General features: G+C 51.7%; 1 protein-coding gene across 1 annotated transcript; it reads right to left on the bottom strand.

Moving 5' to 3' along the window:
• Positions 1–765: 765 nt before the first annotated feature.
• Positions 766–2077, bottom strand: PG998_001337 (GATA zinc finger domain-containing protein 10; the record flags this gene model as incomplete). Its single annotated transcript, XM_066868155.1, has 4 exons — positions 766–945; positions 1006–1314; positions 1381–1447; positions 1509–2077. 4 exons carry the CDS (start codon positions 2075–2077, stop codon positions 766–768), a joined length of 1125 nt encoding a protein of 374 aa, XP_066736570.1.
• Positions 2078–13427: the final 11350 nt, after the last annotated feature.

Genomic DNA, 13427 nt, shown 5'->3' with positions numbered 1-13427 from the left:
GACGGCCTGGCCTTAGCACTGGAGCTGCCGCAAGCCGAGGGTACAAAGCAGGTATATAGCAGGTTCGATGGTAATGTTATATTTGGTCCATAAATGGCTTGGTTGGTTCCGTATAGGATATCTTTTACCTCCGTGTGTCCATCTCTACATCATACATGCAGCATCTTGCCTCCATCGTCTCCATACCATCAGTGTCCACGATATGTGGCGGGGGTATTGACTTCTGCCAAGCCCTTTGGAAGAATCGCCAATTGGTGCCTTACCGTGCACAACATGACGGATGAAATGTTTTTCCCGCTTTTCCAAGCAACCCCTGTGGGTGACCGAGGCGTATTCGACGCCTCCTGCGCACGGTACCCAGCTCTCTTGATATGCTGCTTCCTCTGCCATGACTTCTCCTAACCCCAGGATGTGTGTAAAAACAACAATACTGATGGAGAGAGCACGTCTCGTATAAAACGCCAAACAATGCATTTAAGGCCAATCAAAATGCCAAATCCCTTTCCCAAACTCGGGGTATATACATGCGGATATGTTTTCGTATGCGTGGGTATGAACCAAAATCGAATAAAGCGTCTTATGTCCGAAGGGGTATATTATGGGCGTGTCTCTGTGTACCATATCTGTCATAGGTACTGCATTATCTCTGTACCATAAAGCGAAGCGCATTGATCGGTATAGAGGCACGCTAGTGCTAAAGCATCGACCGAGGGCGACCTGAGCTGTTGCTGGTAGGTGGCCTGAGGACGAAGACGGGTCCTTCTATCAGTTTTCGGAGCTGGCTTTCGGTCGGATGGCTCGTTGTTCCATCTGTCGTTTCCTTTCCAGCTTCGCGTAGTGAAGACCGCAAGCATTGCAAAGTGTCCTGGCTCCGTCAGGCCCGCGCCGCCATTCTGGTGTATCAATTCTATTGCAGCTGTGGCATCGGCCAGGAGGCGCCGCACGCTATTTTTCTGTCAGTATGCGTACGATCTATATCATTCAACAATCTCTCGAGACACTCACCCCTCTTCGCTTTTTGACTTCCCCGATGCCATAATGTTGCTTCAGGCCGTCGCCATACATGCTGACGTCGTCATCGTCATATGGTCTCTGGTGCTTGCCTGCTTCGCGAGCTTTCTCGGTCTCTACGTTGTGTTGGATTTCTCGGACATTTTCCAGAGACTTCCTCATATAGTCCACATTGCTCAACATTTCAGTGATCTCCCGCGATGTCGGTAAGCGCTCAGGGATTGGTTGACCGCCATGCTGCTCCGAAGCTATATTTAGGTAGGCTTCTGCGAAGTTCGACATGGTGCGTGCAGTCCAGCTTATCTGTATTCACAATTAGCTTTCGCCACTTCCAAGAGGAAAAACTTGAGAATCGACCAAGGTTCTTACCCTTTGTAGGCAATCAGTGTAACCCCAGGCCTCGAAATGGCGATTCAGCGCGGAGGAATCGTAGCGCCTTGGCAACCCATATTCCTCATCACTATGCAGCGGAGGACGGTGGTGGTCATAAGGCGGACCTGGAGGCCCCATGTGTCGCGGGGAGATCGGAGGGGCTTGGTGGCCAAGGGGATATTGTCCTGGCGGGAGATGGCTTGGATGTGAAAATGACAAAGCCGGTGGGTGACTCCCGTTCCGTTGTGATGGGTCCGAGGGCTTTTGCGCCCTCTCGCTGTTCACCAAATGCGAAGCTTGAACTCGATGGCCCCGGATAAGGGCCCTCGCTGCGTGGCGCAAATCGAGAGAACCTCTCCTCTGGAGTAGCTAATGTAGCCCGTGCCTCTGGGCCAGCATCCGTTCGTGGCGGAGCAGCTGAGAACGGTGGGGGAGGCGGTGGCGGTGGGAGGCCTTGTGAGCTCCCATGAGTAGATTGTGTAGTGGGTGAGTAGTGGCTCGGCTTGGAGCTCGAGAACACTTCTGATATAGAGGGTAGCGATTGTCTCTTAGACGCTTCGAGCTCACTGGGTGTTCTGCGAGATTCTCCAGCTGACATCATGCCGGGCATGGTCGGCGGCGGCGGTGGATGAGCGTATGCCGAATTATGGGGATGATACGCTCCCGCGGGGCTGAGCAGTGTCGCAGTCGCCATTTTGGATCCTTCCCTCGGTCTTTCAGCCGATGACACCTCTCGGTGGTGCAAGTTGAATAGGTCAGGTCTGTTGGCTGAAGTAAGCCGACTGTAATAAAAGAAACAGGGTCAAGTGTCTTCGCGCTGCGAGGTGCAGACCTCAAAAGAAAAAGACAAACCTTTGCCTACTACCAGTCTCACCCGCGTCCATAGCGGGACTGCTGCCGATAATATGCCAATGCCCCAGCCGTTGAATTAGGATTCATGCATCTGACTCGACTACCTCTAACGGTCGGATTGTCGATCGTCGGCAAGATAGATGGGACGGCGCAGAACTCTGCCAAAACTGCACAATGACCGTGGACTCTAGACGAACGACAGCTGCGTCAAAGAGTTTCAGAGTCAGGAGTGGTGTTTACGAAGAGAAAACCAGGCAAAGCAACCAAGAGGCGCTCTGAGCGAACGACAAGCGAATATGTTCAGGGTGGTGATGGAGTGAAGTCGGTTGAGTGTACCTCTAGGACCCGGTTTGATTAGATTAAGACCCAGATCCAAGATAGAAATACGACGTGGTGTTGGGTGGGAAGGGGTTACGCGATGTGTCGAAGCTTGTTTTGCTTTTGTTCAGACAGACCCCGAGTAAATGAAGTGTGATGATGTGCCAACTCCTCCCAGGAAGCAAAGCCCGAAGCAAGGACGGCAAGGCGACTCTCTCTTTTAATAAAGCAGTGGGAAATCTCACCTACCGGTAGCCAAGGAGTGGACCACGACGGGGCCGGCGGGATGCAGAAGTAGTAGTGATAGTAGTTGTAGTAATAGAGGCACAATGGCCGTCGGATCTCGTGGCGTCGTAAACGGTTCGCAGTTGCTCGCGTCTAATATGAATGTCGCTTGCCGATACTGAGGGCCACTAGTGTAGTATAGACTACTTGCTAGTTTGCAAAACCACGACTAAAGTCTCGGGACAGATTGGATACTAGAAAAGTATCTTCGCCGTCTTGACTCGCTGCGCAAATCGGGAGTCGCGCTAAAGGGGGTGTATGTATGTGTATGTGTGTGTGTTTGTGTGTTGTTCAGCAGCAGCAGCAGCAGCAGCAATGAGCAGGCAATAAACAGGGTTGAGACTCTTCGACTCTGAATTAGGGGAGCAGGCGGCCTGGTGTAAGCAGCAGGGCGTGCGGTCGGCAAGGCAGAGAGGAGAAAAAAGGGAGGGAAGAAGACGTTTAGAAAGCCTGTGAAAGTGTGGGCGAAAGTGATATTTAGACGTGGAGAAACAAAAAGACGAGATATGACCAGTCCAATCCGTACTGACCGAAGGCAGGATGTATGCAATTGTATGTTTCTGTGCGATTGGGCCAGCAGAATCATGGGATGGACAGACACAAATGAGAGACCCCAAGGACAGAACCACCCTTCTCACAGCAGGCAAGCCCCCTGTTGGACCCAACCACGGGTGGGGGACGGGGACCAGGAAGATGGCCAGGGAACAGGGTATAACAGTTGGCTAGCGTGAGACTTTGGGAATTCGGGACTTGCATGTAGCCAGTAGACAGAGCTCGTCTGCTAGATACGCTGCTTCTAGCGGCCAGGGGGCCGAGATCCTGATCGGGATCTGGGACTCCATCCAAAGTGTCTATTGATGGGAAGGGAGTCAGTCCCAGGGAATCAATCACCTGTTTCTTCCCAATTCGGTGTCTTGTTTGAAACGCCGTGACATGGACGTTAGTGCCTCGCCTCTCCCTCTATCGAGCCTTCCCCGTCCGTAGCATGGCGTATAGAGAGACGACAGCAACCGGAGAAACGAACGCCTGGGAGCGCCTGGGAGCTGGTGCTGGGTGCGTGGTCGATAATCGGTTCCTCGCCGGCAGGTAGCCAATAGAACAAAGGGGTGTGTCTGGCCGATCGCATCCTGCTTGCCTTCCCAATAGATTGGGCCCGTTAACCTCGATTTGGCGACGATTGGAGGGTAACGCTTTCCTCATCCTCGTCCCAGGACTCGTCCTCGCCCAAGTCTTGGTACTGCTAGCACTAGTCAGGACCCTCACGACAAGACCATGAGGATGCGAGAATAGCACCACTTTGCACAGGGTTCTGACACGAACGACAAGGTCAACTTTTCATCTTATTCTCGAGCCAGCAGCCAGTGGAGGTAGCCATCTGTTATGCCCGTTTAGTACACATACCCAGACACACACACACACCCACGCACACCCACGACCTAAGGCGGTGGATTGATTTCATCGTACACTAATCAATCGGAGACCAGCAGGTACAGCACGAGATCTCGAGATTGAAGGGTCTGTGTCTGTACCTCGGTCGGGATTTGACAGTTCATTTGGTTTGCGCGACACTGACACCTCTCACTCGCTCCACCCCACCTAACGTTCCGGGTTCTATACTATGGTGTGTTTTTGATATTTTATTTTTCGACCCTTGCCCATAGCAGAAGAGGCAGCAGCCCGACAGTGACAGTGACAGGCCAGGTTGGCCAGGCTGGGAGGGAGAGACGAGTGACAGTTGCAGGATGGCGTGTCGAGTATCTGCTTAGCGGTCACACGGGGGGGGGATGCTGCAGTGCTCATCATTGCTCTTTCCGGACAATATGCACAGTAGATTGGGTATGGGATGAGATGTACAGGCAGAGAGTTGTACAGTGCTGGCTACTGGATGTATCGAGATTTCGGCATGGCGTTGTTGCAAGGGTTCAGAACAACGAAGGCAGACAGGAAAGTGTGCATGGATCTTGATCCCATTGATGAGCCTTGGGCCAGCGGCGACGAGAGGCAGGCCCCGCTGGCAAAGAGCCCATCCCTCAGCCCACTCTACGTCAGTATAGGTGGGGATAAGGACATGGGTCCCTTTGGGGGTTTAGATTCTGTGTTGGATTTCGGGTTAGATCCTTATTACATGGACAGGTCGCTTCTTGTACCGGGCATGTACTCCCCCCCTTCTTTTACTCATTTTATGTCATGCCCCTCGTTCGTACTAAGGTCAAAAGTAAAATTGTAACCGAGAACTGCCTGCCCCGTCCAGTACCCCGTTCTCCCTACCTACCTCCTAACCGCCTGCAAGCCTGCGAGCCAGCAGTGCCTGTGTGTGCAATTGCGCCCGCGTCCAGCTGCTCTGGCAGCCAGCCACCTGGCAGTCGCTACGGCATTCGCTCTTCCGTCCACTCAAATATTCCTTCATCCATCCATTCATTCATTCATTCATTCATTCATTCATTCATTCATTCATTCATTCATTCATTCATTCATTCATTCATTCATTCATTCATTCATTCATTCATTCATTCATTCTGTCTACGTACACCAGGTACATCACCAAGATTCCTCGCGGCAATAGTACCAGACTACAAGCCGTCTCATCGCATCTTCCTGCGGCAGCAGAAAACCCACTCACCACTAGCCGACTTCTAGAAGGTTGAGCCAGTAATCTCGGAGCCTCCCAGCCCAGGATATCCGCCTAGCGTTCCATGCCACCCGTATCTTGACCCGCTCCCGCTGTCAGCACATTGCAACCAACTGTCGGTATGTTACCCGCTGCAATATTACACACTACAATGTATCTACATACATACATGCCTTGATGCACATATCGGTATGGGACGGGCAGCCCAATATGGCGTGCTTGTCTCCGCCAAGTTGCAATGGCATCTTCAGAGCCTGGTAAATATGAGACCATTCTGCTCTTTTACTGCATCAACGAACCGGGCACTAATTTGAGATCTTCGGCGGGGCGTTGTAACCTCGCTTCACACACAACTTCCTGAAATGAGTGTCATAAGAAAGAAGTCTTTTCGCTAGAAGCCACGTCGGCGAGCCTTGTCTTCTAGAACATTTCACCAGGCACGATTCAAAAGTGTGCTGGCCCACCCTTCCCGTTTAGATAACATCTTCCTCCTCTCTCCCCTTGGCCCAAAACGGGTCTGCCTCACCGTCCTTTGGCCCTCTAGCCATTCATTTCATGGGGTGGGAGCCTTCTTATCGATGCAGACAGTGTCCAGTTACTATCGAGGCTTGGGGGAAAGGTGCTTTAAACCTTCAATACGATATCATAGAAATACTTATGACAGCCAGGAAACGTTTCTCGTGAGTTACTCTTACGTATTGCATTTCGCATACCCGCGCCAACGTCTACTACCAAATACCAGACACTGCCGGTCGTCCATTGCGCATTATACGTTCAACCAATAAAGGGCGAGTACAGAAGTAACTTTCTGGTATATTTCCGTTGCGGGCAGATAATGCCTAACACAGGGAATCAAGCGGAAAGCTGCTAGAGAGCGTGGCTTGCGATATACTATGCAAGGAGCTTCCTTCGGCTATTCCTGCTATCATTATGGCCGGCCGATGCATTTCTTCAAGTGCCTGTGAGACTTAGATACTCCTTCGGAGGTCGCGAAACACCACGACCCGAACGTCCGAGTAGATGTCTGTATCATTTACCGGTCAAGCTGGCTTGCGCTCCAGAAAACTGTGGTGCCACAAGGCGGTATCAACATACAAGGCCCATGGCAGTCTTCGGCGTCAACCCTTGTCACAATAAAGCTTCTCGGCTGTAGCAACTCTTTGAAGTGCATGCTAATGGAGAGATGTCGCAGTCATCTACTGCCAATGCTATTCGCAAACACGGGACTAGCCCGAAGCGATCGAACTCCCTGTTAAGAGCAGCCATATTGAGGACAGCGTATGGAGCCTCGCGCGTGTAAATGCACATCTTGGCTACCCTACCCCGACGGAACCCCATGCCATCAGGACAGGACATCTGCCAACGTGGATCGCACAGGACATATCGATCAGCCACAATAAGCATAGCGACAGTCCATGCCGCCAAGTGAGCAACTCGCATCGTCTTTCCACGAAACGCGATACCCAGCGAAGAGAGATATGACAGATCACGGATCACAGCCCACCCTGCAGGTTGGCCGGCGGGCTATTTGGGTAGACCCGCTCCCGCCCTCACAAATGCCATCCTCGGGCCGTTGTGTCATGCTATGGCAGCGATGTTTTCGGCCGCTCGTTGCCAAACACCACGTAGTTCGCACGACAGCTACAGTTTTCGTCTTCTGCAGCTCCATAGTGCATAGCCTCATTCCCTGGGGAGCACACTGGTATGGCACAGAGCGAAAGTCTTTGCACGTTGTAACCAGTGTGCAAAAGCAGAAGCTCGATTCTGCGGTACCAGGACAGGACAGGATGGTTTCCCCTTATATGCCCATATCCTTTCAGCGCCTTCTGACAGCCAAGGAAAAGGTACACTCCATGCACATGGTTTGAGTGGGATAAGGACAGGGCATGATGTGATCATTCCGAGCAATGACAGAGTGCAGCAAAAGGCGTTTCAATAACGGCGACATACTATAAGTATATAATAGATCTACGTCATGTACTTTGCATGAACGGATACATCCTCCATCGCGATAAAGGCTATCAAACGACGTGGGCAGCCCCCACACCACGAAGCAACAAACCAACACCTATATTGATATCACTGTTATAGTATCAGGCAGATTTATCGTGGGGATCAAAGGCAGCCCCAACAACCTTGTCTCTCCTGCTACTGTAATCAGACAAATGTTCAAGAAGCAGTCGCCGCGGCAATAAGGTGGCGGTGGAAAAGAAGCAGTCACCTAGTACCCGGAGGGTTGTACCTGGAGTTCTTTTGTTATCATTTGTACATGATCCAACATGTGTTACCCTTAGCAGCATCTAACTTTCATGCGACCTTGCTCCCTTCCCTTCCGCCGTTAATCATACGACCTCTTAGCCCGATTAGGCGTCAATATGGCAGCCAAGGAACTCCCCACGCCAACGAGCTACTTTCCTGATCCGTCCATGGCGATGGGCGGTGCATCCATGGTGTTGCGAGCTGCCAGGTTCTGATTCGAAAAAACTCCGCTCTCAGCCCCATGTGCCCAGGACCAGGTGAGATGCAAAAGATCGGATCTAGATGGCGGTGTCATAGATGAGATCGTACTTATCTCGAGACGCAGGAAGTCCCTGCTTCTATTGACCCTGTCGGAACAAACTGGCGGGAACCCTTTTGATGGCAAATACCTTCCACTTCCAGCAAGCACACTGTTCGTTGCAGACGTCGCGAAATGCGAAAGGCGGCCTTTGAGCTTATTGCCAGGGCTCCATCCAAATTGCAATGACTCTGTCAGCCCTGGCAGGCAGACCAAACCGGTATGCAAGAAAGAATCGTGGGAGCTCTAGGCAGATATGCTGACTGTGGCCCGAGGCACTGCCCTCATCATGTGTTTTCATTCCATACCTTCCTAAATCTTTTAGATGGCATCACCTCTTACAGTTTCGGCCCAGAGGCCGGCCCAAACTCTTACACTATACGGCTGTCGGGTTTGGACAAAAGGGGGTAGGTGGGAAAAACAAGATTCGGCGATCGATGCAAGCTGATATAACTGTGGGGGGTCGGCGATAGTTGAGAAGAACGGGCATATACCCTGGATTGGCGTAGTTTGCTCGTTGGAAAAGATGGTTGTTCGTCAGGGACGGAGTCGGAGTCTCTGCATCAATTATATCCGCCGTTCCCGCTCGGGGCAGGCCCATTTGGATCGAAACATCTATTATTAGGCAAGTCAACAATATATTATTTGGTGTTTGATCGATCCTAGTCGGCCTCGGGCTGTTGATTATGATAAGTGGCACATTGTCGAGGGCAATTCGTGTATATTACGTCCACGTATGGATGCTGTGCTTTCCCATGACCCTAGGTTTACTACTACGGTAGTCGTAGCACCCACCTTGGTAAGATTTAGGTAAGCCGAACTTGGCCGGTGCTGGGCCCTGGGATGGGATGGATGCATCAGCAATTGCAATTATCTCATGGAGATCTCCAGCCTCGGCATAGTGCGGCTGTCTCCTTACTGGAGGAATGGCCACGAAGTGGACTGTGGGTGGGATGCAAAGGGCCTACGGGAGATGAAATCGTTGCGATTTCGGTACTGTATGTCACGATCGCCTCATGTCATTTGGGTCACTGACAGCAAGTGGGGGCTGGCCGTTTTCCTTTTCTCCTGGCCTGCCCTTGCCCCAGGCACGTATGCATGTACTTTTTGGGTTATTATTTCTTTGGCAGGCGCAACAGCCGAACTACCGCTAACAATTAGGACGCCTGGGCGCCTGGCAATTCCCCACAGCAGTTAGTTCAGGCCGTTAGGGTGAAACGGAACAGTCCACTATCCACACAACAACAGCAGCAACAACAACTACCACTTGTACATATGTATGTACAACAGCCAGTCCTGTCCAAGAAGCCCTGCTATCAAGGTCAAGACCGAGGTCGAGGAGGTGAGTGCACTGCAAACTGCCATCTGCTTCACAGCACTGTTAGAGACTGCGAATCCTCCATGAAATCGGGGGACTTGGCAAATTTGCGTCCTCCGTCGGGACCCATGCATACCTCTCCTCTCCTCTCCTCTCCTCTTCTGCGCGACAACCACAATGCAATGTTCGTGTTCATCCATGCCCCCTGCCGACGACCATTGACAGCACGCTCGGCTCCCGGCAGACCCATGCCTGTTCAGCTGTCTTGGAGTGTGTGGGAAAAGGAAGAAAAACGGTGACAGGGGTCAAGGCGCTGGCTGTCCACTGTGGGTGGCTCATAAAGTCATGATCATGAGCGAGGCGGTGACCTGCCATCACCGACCGTTATTTCAATGCTCCAGCTACAACCAAACGAACCGCTTCTGTTGGTTCATTTGCAGTCGACCATCTCATCCGCCTACCTGTCCCATTCAGGCGTGCAGAATCGTGAGTAACAGAAACCAACCAGTATGGCTGGTGTCTGGCCTGGCTCGCCTGGCTCGTCTGTCGGTATGCGATGTGCCCCAGACTCCCGGACAAATATCCTAATCAGGAAGCCATCTCCTCGACACATGCCGCCCCTTGAATCGCCGCGATCTTCGCTCACCACGTTATTGGTGCAGATGCGCCTGAGATCCGGGCACCACAAGCATCCATTCCATCACATCTTAACCCTTCCACTGGGACCTGCTATGGCCGGAGCATGGGTCTATGTACTTTCTCATGTATCTCCTAGGTATACATAGATGCACGCTTCACTTTGGCCTACCCCTGTCGCCTCTACAGTGCTAACTGACCAACGGGCCAAAGCAGACATGGGCAAGTCATTGCCCACACTCACCCCTTCGTTTCCTGTCACCGGTTGGGTTGGCAGGGCCGTCTACTCAAAAGGTTTCCCTGCCGCAAATGGCTGATTGCGGTTCATATAGGGTGTCACTGATCGAAACATAACATCAGACCCAAGGGCATCAAACGCGCACGCCAGTCCTGAAGCTTCACTTGGCAGTTCAGCAACCATGATGGCCTGCTGCTTCACTACTAAGCAACACGCACATATAAGTGTGAGCACAGAAGGAGTTCAATTTTGCCAATCTGTAGCCACTCTATTGCTCCGCGTACTGTAGCTCATGATCATTGGTATGCGTCGCCTAACAAATCCGTTAGCAAGGACGTCATCTTTCACATTGGCTTGTTTCCTACCCATTGCGAAAGACACATGGTCTGATTGTCATCAACCACGTATCTGCAAAGCTTAGCTGACATCTCATGGTGATGGAACACGGTGCAGCTACTAGCTGTTGAGCCAGCGCCTGTTCACAGATCAGAATTTCTAGACAGTTGGCCGGCGAGTGCTTACTGTGATCTCCGTCAAGAACCGGTCAATCCTCTGGTGTATTTGGAACAGCAGATCTTGCGATCTGTCCTCGTGGCTTTCTGACAGGCGAGAATTCACCCTTTGCTGCATATGGCTGTAAAAAGTGCCGGTTATGGGTGGCCTAATAGAACAACCAGCCTGCATCAAATTAATCAACCATTAAACCAAGCTTGCGAAAAAAAAATAACACTGTACAACATAAAGGATCAAAACCCTAGGTTGGGATATGTTCAGCCAATAGGTCTTCTGAACAGGACAGCCATGATCGTTTGATCTGGAAAGGCTAGATCCGGGACTGCATCTCACATTCCAATACGTAACCTACTTGCCGACAGCAAAAATGTGTGTCGTAGGTCTCATATATCTTTGGATCGAGCCTATCAAGGGTTCAATCTGGTACGCCCTATTTGGAAGCTGGACATTCCTGGGCTTCCATTGAAATGGATGCAACGTTTTTCGCACCCTTGGGGGATGTTTTACTAATGCCTACTTTGGGGATCTGACTACACGAACTTCTGGCACACAGCTGCCGTGGAGTCATATCTGTTCGGGGGCGTTGGGAAGTAATTGACGGGTTCTACATGTCGTGGACCCCTTCGTTGATATCGGGGGTTTCTTCGACTCCGACACCGTGGCGATCAAGACAAGTTGGGTCTATGTCTTGTGCAATATCTCAGGGGTATGGCTAAGGACCTTCTACTCCTATTGTTACGTGAACCATTCTTCTCTGCACTCAACCCAACGGCTATGGCACACGGGTTGAGCGCAGTCGATTATCCACGACATGCCTCCCGAGATCGCTAACCATACATTGCAGTGCAGCCAGTTTGCTTCTACCGCAAAACACGGCAAGCACAGGAACGGAAGTGTGATGTCGGCCGTGGCACTTGGCCCCCTTCTCAAAAGTTCACACCTAATTCGGTGGTGTTGGTTCGTGTCAGCGGAGCTGCGCTGTAACCCTACGAAAATGGCAATCTGACAGGTCAAATCCACGGGGATGCGCGACCCAGGGAAGATAGACTGACGTGCGTTTTGAACCCATCAGTTTTCGCTACTGAAAGGGAGCAAAGGCGAGTGGCGCGACTTCCGCCGTGACCGCGCAGGGGCTCGTGTGTCCTTTGTTTATCATTCACAACACGGACGTAGGGACTCGACTTCAGCTCTGGCCGGATTGGAGGTGCAGGGCTACGTACATATCTTGTGCTGTTGATCCCCTTGGGAGAACATGACTGAAATTGGAGGCACACCTCACTCGCTCTATATACGGCATGTACAACTCTGAAGGTGAGCCGTCATACGAGAGTCAAGCTTCCTAACTCGTATGTATGTATGGCTGGGCAGATCCATCCATCCACACACAGACTGGAGTCACGGATATACATACAGTGTATGTACATATAGGTATGTAAGCCAGTGCCTTCCGGTGCAACCCTTGCGCAGCTCCGGGCGATCTCGTTTTGACGTTCCCCACAGTGGCCTGATTCTTGTAATAGCGTCTTTTCCGGCAGACAATGGCGTACGTATCAACCAACCCTATCCCTACCTAGCCTATAATTCTACCTGGCTAACTGGGAGTGCTAGCTAGCTGTGCACATACATACGGTAGAAGCACCGCGGCGCGTATGGGCGAAAAGGCGGTGCACAGCATGGCTGTGAGAGTCGGGGAATTGTTTCCCTAAATCTCACCCTCTCGGGCCTGTCTCGTACAAGCCAAGACGTTGAAAGTAAAGTGCAGGATCTGCGTGTGAATAATGCCAGAGTCACCTGGTCTGTCTGGTTTCCGCTGCCACGCTGTCCGTCCAAAGGCGACGTACGTAGGATGTAAGGGGTAAGCAAGCCTGAGCCGGAAACCTTCCGCAGCGCCTAGTCTACAACACTGTCACGATACGATAGCTTCGTATGTACACCTGTCCGACTAAGCGATCTACAAGCAGCATCGCAATGTGTCACAGGCACTGTGAAGTACGATAATCGCAAAAGGACGAGTTTGAAAAGGAGGGGGGGAGATTACGGGCACTTTGCAAAAGCAACCCTCCCCCCACGCACGTCCAGATTACGCCAGCTATTAGTAGGATGGCCCTCCTGCTGGCGGGAGAGCAGCTCGGTTACAAATGCCCCAAAGACGACTCATCATACCCTTTTGGGTGAAGTGAGAGGCTGACCAAAGCCAGGGTCCCCAACGATGGATATTGTATCCAACCAATTGGCAGAGCCAATACGAGTTCGGTTTTGGGCTCCGAGTGAGGGGCATTGGGTCAGCGTGCCGATGCCCTTGAAAAGCCCAGAAGACAAAAGAGACAGGTCAAATGTCACATACTACACGACAACGACAGGCAGACGGCTAGACGGGGCTGTCTTGCTTTCTTGCCAGCCTTGGTCCTGTTTGCTTAGCAACTCCCATGTACATACTGACGACTACAGAACACCTTACACAGACTCCAACCCCTTCGTTGCTACCCTGTGTTCATCTTGTGTAGATCACACCATGAAAGTAATTTCCGAGTCACACCAAGCCAAATTTTGTGTAGATCTCGATTCCACGGGTCTGGCCGTGTACTTGGAGTAAGTGGCAGGTGGCAGTGAGAGACGGAGAGAGACAGAGGGGATCAGAGGCGACTTGCAACAGCTTGGCTTCGCTCTTCGCGACGATCTTCTCTGGCCCAAGTCTCAA

This window comes from Apiospora kogelbergensis (genome assembly GCF_038363985.1).
Source record: "Apiospora kogelbergensis strain CBS 113332 chromosome Unknown utg000001l_segment0_segment0, whole genome shotgun sequence".
Taxonomy (NCBI): Eukaryota; Fungi; Ascomycota; class Sordariomycetes; order Amphisphaeriales; family Apiosporaceae; genus Apiospora; species Apiospora kogelbergensis.
Note: the sequence above shows the minus strand (reverse complement) of the source record. Positions and strands in the feature narration are given on the sequence as shown.